The sequence below is a fragment of the Phaseolus vulgaris genome, chromosome 3 (genome assembly GCF_051622355.1).
Source record: "Phaseolus vulgaris cultivar YP4 chromosome 3, ASM5162235v1, whole genome shotgun sequence".
Taxonomy (NCBI): domain Eukaryota; kingdom Viridiplantae; phylum Streptophyta; class Magnoliopsida; order Fabales; family Fabaceae; genus Phaseolus; species Phaseolus vulgaris.
This window is the reverse complement of record NC_143500.1, coordinates 54150822-54160527: the sequence shown is the minus strand read 5'-3', so window position 1 is coordinate 54160527 and position 9706 is coordinate 54150822. Positions and strand designations below refer to the sequence as shown.

Genomic DNA, 9706 nt, shown 5'->3' with positions numbered 1-9706 from the left:
ATTGTTAATTTATGTTAAAAGGTTATGACATTTTATTTTTATCTATATTTAATTTTTTGACTTGTAAGAAAATAATTATGATGTTTTTGTCACTTTAATAATTACAGTGTGAGATTAAAAATCATTCACTGTGAGTTTGAATAAAAGAAATTAATGTTTCAATAAAAGTATTACATGTGTGAATAAAATAAAGCTATGCTTCGTTACAATAATTAATGAACCTTTAGTTTTTAACAACGCAAAATATATTATTCAATGTATATATATAAACTATTTACATTTATTATTATCTCAGTATACGTTATTAAAAACCATCCAATATTAAAACTAATATTTTCATATATTAATTATATTATGTCACACTTTAAAAAGTTAAAACAGTTCCTACAATATATATATTATCTAGATAACGTCTAAACATTAAAAAATAATTCAAGTAGTTTTTCAGACACACACTGTGACTAAATAAAACTAAAATAAATAATAATAAAAAGAAAAAATTTAAAATAATAATAATAGTTAATTATTTAAAATATCCTTCTATTATATAAGAAAGAACAATAAATAAATAATGAATAAAATATAAAAAATAAGATAGGAAGATAATATATTTAATCAATGTAATAATGAGTTTTAGAAATAAAATTAGCTTAGATAAGTGATACTTAAAAGAAAAGTAATCTACGGTATGAAAGAGAGAGAAGTAGAGTTTAAATCTTCTAAAAAAGTTGTACACTGTGTACTAAAAACACTAACAGGGACACTAATACGGATATGAAGATACATAAAATTTTTAAAATGTAAGATATGAAACACGAATTTATATATTATATAATTATGAATTATATAAATTGACAATAAAGATTTATGTGTACAAGTATGTTCCAAATTATTATTTTTTTAGCGGAAAGATGTTTTTTATGACTAGTTCACACTGATTTGTTTCTTAGTTTTATAATCATAATAACAATTTATACAATAAAGTTTGAATTTTGAGAAAATTAATGTATTTTTCCTTTTTAAAATCTAACAATTTGTGTTATAACCGTACTAGAATTGTCATAAATCTAATAAATACTTTTTAAATTGGACACTTCACGAATACATGTCTGTCTTATGGGTGTCATACGAGTGTCGATGTCCAACACAAGTATCGGACACCAGCACGTCATTTAAGAGGAGTGTCTGAGTTTCATAGGTTGTATATTTTATTCTATTGTCTCACTCCAATCAAGGAAGAGTGAAATTAAGTTTTTTTTTTATATTAATTTTAATAAATTTATGTATGCTTTATTAATATTTTATTTATTTTGAATTAAATATATTGTTTTTATTTTATTTTGTTCTTTTGTTATATATGTAATTTAATCTTTACATATATCAGGTTTATATTATATTTATGTAATCTAAACCTAATTTATTTCTAGTTAGATATTGATTTCATCATGTACTTATACTTATGTCATTTAATAATGTTATTTAATTATCTCAGTTACACACTAATCCTATCTATTGGTTTATGTTTTGTTATTTTATTTTCTTATAATATATTTATCTATATCTAATTATTTAAAGTTTTTAATTTGATTCTTATTTTATTTTGTATCATTTGAAATATAATCTTTTAGGCTTATCTTGCATAAAGTTATGCGGACGAACGAAGAAGAACTATACAAGACAGAGTAACAAAAATTGCATTATATATACTATTGTGTGGAGAAAAATCCTCAAAATACATAATAATAAATCATTAGAATAATTAAGATTAATTATATTAGATATTATTGTGAAGTAGTGGAACAAGTTCACTACAAAAGCATCTACCAAAACTTAGTACACAAATAATTATATGACAAAAAAAAAATGAGATTACAAATATAAACAGAAAACAAAAACTAAGAAAGAACAAAAAAAAAATCACATAAGAAATAACCTAGTTAAATTTACAATAAAAAAAATTAGTGAATTATTTTTAGAAGTTGAAGATGGTCTTGCAAAATATTCAACAAAAAGAGAAATACCTATAATCAAATGGTATTTGTAAGGAGGTGAAACTACAAAAAAGAAATCGATTAGAATTTATGTTATTAAATATGAAGTTTTAACTATAAGTAAAATTGTTCATATGATTCTTATTCCAAGAGTAACTATCAAATTTAAAAGGGTAAATTTCTTTGATAATTAATTTTGCCACGACAATAATTCATTGTATTTCTTAAATATTTCAGTTATGAAAATACTATTTCTATTAATAGAATTACTTATTTTATAATTTTATATTATCTTATCTATTTAAATTTATATAATTATTTTTTTCTTGCACAATATAAGTATCAAACTAGTTATTATATAAAAGGTAACTAGAGGTATCATGTTGGCTGAACAAATGGCCCACCTAATAAATTTGTAGTGCTCACATTTAATATATATTTTAAATATAACTTTTGGTTTGATTCCGCTTTATCTCAAACTAATAGACCATTGTAAAAATATAAATTAAAAATAATTTCAAGTGAAAAAAATAAAAACACCAATTTTTAAAAAGTTTAATAACTTGATATATATATATATAATAATATTATTTTCATTTTAATTAAATATAGGCTTAACAGGTTGGGAAAAGAAAATATGCATTAAACCTATTTTCATACCTGTATTGGTTGGGACCATAATTACATATACTCGTTTTACTTGAAGGCTTTTTGTTTGCCTATTGTTATCAAGCATTAATGCACCAAATAAATTTATTATATTTTTAGTTTTAAATAAAATTTAATGATTCAAAAATATTATTCAAAGATATTTTTTAGTCAATCAAAACAATCTTTTAATTATATTCTATAAGAGTTTTTAATTGAGGTTAAGAAACATTTTTATCAATTGTTATCGAGTAATGTTATTTTAAACTGTTGTTAAGTAAATTATTTTGGTTGACATCGATTATATTAATTTATACAAGATATTTGTTGTTGTTGGGTGAAAAGCTGAGAATGAAAAGAAAAAGATAAAACATATCAAATCATAATAATAACAAACATTGATTATTGGATCTTATTAAATAATCAAGTAGAAGTTGTTTAAATTAAAATAATTATAACACTTTGCTTCTTATTAAACGGACTGCAAGTTAATGGTGGAAAATATAAGAATTTTTCACTAAAATAAATTTGATATTGAGTCTATTATCACTAATAGTCATATCTTTATGCCAAACTTCTAAGTAATCATTTATACATAATTTAATTTGTTTTGAATATAAAATTAGTAACATTTTATTTTATTTTTAAAATCATCAATTAGTAAAATATTTAAAATTTCGAACAAACTTTCTTAACATAAATTCTGATATTTTCTTAAATTTAAGAAGTGAATTCAAATTTAATTTATTATCACAAAACTAAATTCTAAAATGAGAACTATCTTATTTATAGATATTATAAATTAATGATATTTTTAGTCGATGTCAAATTCAAGATCAATGGTAGAATATATATCGTCCAAATTTTAAAGACTATTCTACAAGTAAAATAGTCTCAAAAGAGCACAACTTTTTAGAACATGCTTTTATTTAAATAAACTTTTAATGTACCAGTACAATTAACATCCTATATTCCAAATTTTTGTGATATATAGGCAAGGGAAGACGAGGACCGTATTTCAAACACTAGACGATGACCGTTTAACACATATTAAACGAGGATTGTCTAGTATATAAAAGACGATATCGTCTAACACCTAGAAGACATAAAGAGAGGGAGAAGATAAGGATCGTCTAACACACATTAGATGAGGACGTTCTAACACATACTATATGAGAATCATCTAGTGTATAAAACATGAGACTGTCTAACACCTATAAATTCTCGTAGGAGATTCCTTACAAGAAATTGAGAGAATTAATTTTTTTTCTAAATAAGTCTTTCAAGATCAAAGATCTTGGAGAACTCAAATAATTTCTAAGGCTTGAGGTGGTCAGATCTATGAAGGGGATTCATTTATGTCAAAGGAAATATGCCCTTGACATTTTGAAAGAAATGGGATGCTTGTAAGTAAACCTTGCTCTATGCCTCTTATGTCTAACAACAAAATTCTTTATGAAGTTGCAGAGAAGCTAAGGGGTCCAAATCCCAATAGAAAACTCATTGGCAAACTCTTATATCTTACTAACACTAAGTCATATGTAAGTTTTATTCTTCATATTCTCAGCATATTGATACCAGAATCCACAACTCATCATCAACAAGCTGTTCAACATATTCTTCGCTACATCAAGGCCAACCCTGCACATGGATTGTTTTTTTTATGCTAAATTTGAAGTGTACATAGGCCTTCAACAACTCTGACTGGGCTTCTTGCCCAAACATAAGACGTTCTACAACTGGCTATTGCATTTTCCTTTGGTCATATCTTATTTTGTGGAAGTCAAAGAATTATAGTACCTTTTCTCACTCATATCTTGAAGTAGAATACAAAGCACCTGCCCTACTACTTGTGAGCTATAATGGCTTAGCTACATCCTTTGTGATCTTCATATGCAAGATTTTGTTCTTGTTGCTCTTTACCACAACAACCAGTTAGCTCACCATATCGCATATAACCCCAATTTCCACGAACAAATGAAACACATTGACATAGACTCTCATGTGGTTCACGAGAAAATTCAAGACAATCTCCTTCATATGCTACCCATCCGATCAGCTGACAGATACGTTCATAAAAAACCCTAAATTTGGTCATTTTTCAAATGTTTATTACCAAGCTAGGTATGATGAATATACATCATCCAGCTTGAGAGGAGGATGTTATGATATATAGGCTGGGGAAGATGAGGATCATCTAACACATATAAGACGAGGACCGTCTAATTTATAGAAGACGAGCCCACTCTTTACCAATATCAGTTTGTTTTAGTTAGGGTTTTCAAACCCTGTATAAATAAGTTGTGTTGTAAATAAGGTTAAGTTTTTATAGTGTAAGTTTTCAATAACAGAAATAATAGTTTTTGGTTTTTCCTTACCTAGACCATGGTGTTCTTCTTCATCTCTAGTCACAACTTCTCCTTCTCCATGGCTCTCGATGGAACCTCCATTTCACACAAAAATAAAAGTCTTCGAGAGGACTTCCCCTTCTCTATTTTTCTGCTTTTCAGAAACACAGTGACTTCTATGACTTTGTTCTTCAACTCTTTTACGTTTTTACCCTTCTTTAATGTGTTACCATCTTCTAGACAAATCCCTCATTGTATATCACCATCTCATGACATTCTGAGATCTTTAATGTTTATAAATCTGTTGTATCTACGAGGTTAGAAGGTGAAGTATGATTTATTATTTCATGTTAAACATCTATAGCATATGATTGAGAAACATTCAACTATAGGAAGCTACATTTCTCCATGTTACTTAAGAGCAAATACAATAGTTTATCTATCTCTGACATGTTGCCTTTTAATGATACATTAACAAGAAAGTAATTGTTTCTGGTGCCTGTGTGTGTGGATTCAAACCAAGACATGACATGCATATCCTATGTTTGACCCAAAATCAATGTAAGCTACAGATTACTCTCTCTTCGATTTGGAGAGAGCTTTCTTCCTCTGTGCAAGCATGTATGTATACATGTGAGGACTACCTGCATAGAATTATGCCAACTCGATCACTTAAAATACATTCAGTGAAATAAATATCACCCTAAGGTCATCATTAACAGAGAAAAGATGTTTTGTTCATGCCTGGAACGTAGATTCCCAATGCAGCAATCGCAGCATAAAAGTAATCAAACGAAGAGTTCCATTTGTTTGGCATCCTTATGCAATACTTCTCAGAAGCCTGAAAATACAGTCATTAACTCGAAACTCCAACTTACTGAGAAACCATCTCACCAAAATTTTCACCATATTATATCATAAGTATTAGACTATTCTCTTCCATTTCCATTTTATCATTTTAGGAATGCTAAGAAATTACAGATTTATAAGGTTTCCAAATATTAACCGAAAATGATTTAAACTTCATCAATCCCATTCTCTTAGAAGATTTGTTCTTTGTTAAGTGATTTATGAACAAGGGCAGATGATCTAGATAAATGTTTCTATGGTGGACATTTGGTATTCAAATATTTACCTTAATGAATGGTAAGGCGATGTATATTAGACCAACTTCACTGCTTATGCCTGTTGGATACAAAACTAGGAAGCTGCTATATCTGCAAAGGAACAATTTGTAGTTGATGTAAGAGAAAAAATTGATTTGCCTAGTACTATACTCCATGAACAAGGCTTAGCAATCAAACTTCGTACCTAAGCCACAAAAGCCATGATGGAGTAAATCCAAAAGTCTCTTTGAATCCAAAGAAAAAATACCGAATGATCTATAATTGCAACAACAAAGAAGATAAATATTTATCTTTATTAATACTTCTCTTACTTTTTAATCAATGACTTCACAACAGAAACAAAGGGATATGGATACCAGAAACAAATGAGGAATAAAATTACTGAGGAACATAGGGCACCAAGCCAAAAAATTGCTGTCACCCCATTCATAGTATTAGGTTCTTCAAAGTTTGAATCATCAAATCTAAACATTAACCATTTTATGCAAGACATACTCAACATGTATAATTATGTATAATTTTAGTAAGTGAAACATGTATAACTATGTATGCATTCAGAAATGTAAAGAAAAAAATCGCAGGATACTCAATTCAATATCTATCCACTTAATACATTTGCTATATCTTAACCATAGTTAGTTATCAATCTTGGTATCAACATGTAGCAGACATCTCTGAAAACGCTATAGTGAATTAAGAACATAGTAATAAATATGATGGTGAAATTAGTAGGAAAACACACAACAAATTAGAAAAAGATAGCAGAATATGAACTGGGAAGTCTAAAGAAAATGACTAACAGAAAACTGTAAGAAAATAGTCACATAAAGTGTAAAGGTACTAAAGTCAGAAGAGGTAACATTTATAATTTCTAGCTAATATCAAACAAAATAACAAAAATCCAAACAGATAATTTGAATATCACATGAAAGAGCAATCATAAACACTTGCCTCTGTGATGGACCAGCTGATTAGTAGGGAAGTAACAAGCACATGAGACCGAGTCTGGCAATAAAAGATTGGTGCAACTTTTCAATAGAAGAATACGACTGAATGCTGAATAAACAAATTAAATGCGTTCAACAAAAATAAAACAATCCAAATTTTTCTACACCTCAGGAAAACTCCATAAAATGCCCCAAACCAGGAACAGCCTTGAACTTATCTGAGGCAACGTCGCTGTTATTGGAGATCTCACCAGTCCTTCACAAGGGGAAACAACACAGAATTTCATAAACAAACCAACTCTAACTTCAATTATCATTTTCATTAAGCATTACCCCGCATACTGAGAACAGATTACTCACCTACTAAACCATGAAGAATCTAGCACACCATTCAACAGAAAACCCACCAAATAAAAAGTTAGAAAAAGCTTGAGATAATTCCAATAATAAACTTAAAACATATTCCTAGAAAACAATCAAAAGGGTGTGTCCATAGTTCAGAAAAATGAAAACTTTGGAACAAGCACCTCTAACACAGCAGCTGTTTGAGCAAAAAGCAGAGGCTTTTCCGCTGCTTCGTAAACATGCTCATGACCCGATTCGTTCAATGTCTTGAGAACAAAATACAGAACTTGACACCTGAACAAATTAAGAGAGAGAGAGAGATGGTTGAGAAAGGGCAAGAAATGAATGAATCACAATGACATAGATAGAAGGGGTGAGTGAGAGTACCATCCAAACAAAACCGTCCAATTGTAAAGGGAGAGATAGAGGCGCCGTAGAAGTGAGAAAAAACCAGCCATGAAGAGAGATCTTGAACTCGGGGAAGAAACAAGGGTGAAAAATTCAGAGATCGAAGAGGCTGAGTAAGAGATTTAACGTGGGATGGGGTGTGTCGTGTTACAGCTTTTAAAACGGTTTGGTTGGGAAGCTCAACTCCTCAACGACTTTGGTATCTGTAATAACATGCCAGTGGGACTGGTAACAGTTGTCTGTTGGAAGATCTAAGAACAAAATATGAATTTATAATATAATATTTTATAATTTTAATTTATATTGTTATGTGATATTTTATGAATTTAAAAGAATACAATTATTTCATAAAAGAGTATTAACGATGTTAAATCTAAAATATTCAATTTAATCGGTTAAATTTTGATATTGTTACATTCGTATTTTTGTAAGTTTTATGGGCTCAAATCAGTAAAAAATATACAAAATAATAAGTATGTGAGTTGAAATAATTTTTTATTCAAAATTTTTTGATTACATTAATACGATATTAATATCCTTAAATATAAATATTAATATCCTTAAATATAAATATTAATAAATTTTTTATTCAAAATTTTTTATTACACTAATACGATATTAATGTCGTTAAATATAAATATTAATAGACGATAGTTTAAACACAATATGGGATCGGAGTATGCTATAATAATCAATGTGAATTATTGAGTTATTGCTATAAGAACTAATGTTTAATGTTTATGTTTAGCATCATCTTAAATTCAGCATGTGATTAAAAATATGTAAATAAAACTAAAGATTTTTGTTATTTTATGATAGAATGTTTTAGAATTTGTCAAATAATAAGTTTCGACTTAAAGAAATAGTAAAGATTAATTAAAGTGATTTAATTGAAAAGCAATACTTGTAAAATAATGCAAATAAATTTATAATAATGTAAAAGGATTGCAGAAATGTAATTAAAGAAAACGTGAATGGTCTAAATAATAAAATAATTTGAAAATAAATAACCGAAAGAGTAAACTAGATTTAAGTTCAATAAAATAAAAATAATTAAATGTAAAGTAAAGCATACAAAGGCTCTAAAATGTTAATCTAAACTAAAAAATAAACTACATGTTTAAACCTCAACATCAAATATTCATTCTAATATACGATATTAATGATTTCGTTAAAAAGTATTATTAGAACCAATTATTATATTTAAGATATTCTCTGCTTTAAAATTTAAAGTTTTATTATAATTTTATATTTAAAAGACATTTTATATATTAAAAAATATATTTAAATTAATATTAACCTAACTTTTATGAAACTATTCAACATACTAAAATACTAAGAAGAAAATAAATCAATAGTTTTGTATAATATATTTTTCATATTCACAAGTCATTTTGTTTTATTTGTGGATTTTTGTCCACGGTTACTTCTCATAGTATATATATATGATAAGTTGGATTTGTATTTTAAGTCGACCACAATTAATAACATATAAATGAAGTATCATTATTTTATTTTTAAATACTCAGATCATAACACTTGTAAACAAATTGTCCTTTTATTGCTTTATCAATTGTTTTATTAAAAATATAACTTTTGATTGAAAATCTTGAAGATTTTAAATTCGTCTGTTTATCTGTGATACTTAGTTTTTGAGGATATTTATATTATGAGAAAATAAATTTTTAATTCTTAGATTGAAAATGATCTATATTCAATGGATGAATAACATATTTTAAATTTGTATTCTTTTTAATTTTGATGATTATTGTTTTTCAAACTCTTAATTCTATTATTACCACTTTATTGAATGTTTGATTTTGCTATAAAACTCTATGTTCAATCATGTGAAGGTCTTTATAGAAAATAAATACCCCATCACCACAAGCATT

General features: G+C 27.1%; 1 protein-coding gene across 1 annotated transcript; it reads right to left on the bottom strand.

Moving 5' to 3' along the window:
• Positions 1 to 5355: 5355 nt before the first annotated feature.
• On the bottom strand, positions 5356 to 8073 carry PAS2 (Protein-tyrosine phosphatase-like, PTPLA). Its single transcript, XM_068609976.1, has 9 exons — positions 7794 to 8073; positions 7589 to 7700; positions 7422 to 7440; positions 7229 to 7317; positions 7066 to 7119; positions 6299 to 6369; positions 6123 to 6204; positions 5732 to 5828; positions 5356 to 5631 (listed from the first exon to the last, which is right to left on the bottom strand). Exons 1-9 carry the CDS (start codon positions 7862 to 7864, stop codon positions 5561 to 5563), a joined length of 666 nt encoding a protein of 221 aa, XP_068466077.1. The 5' UTR covers positions 7865 to 8073; the 3' UTR covers positions 5356 to 5560.
• Between the last annotated feature and the right edge of the window lie 1633 nt (positions 8074 to 9706).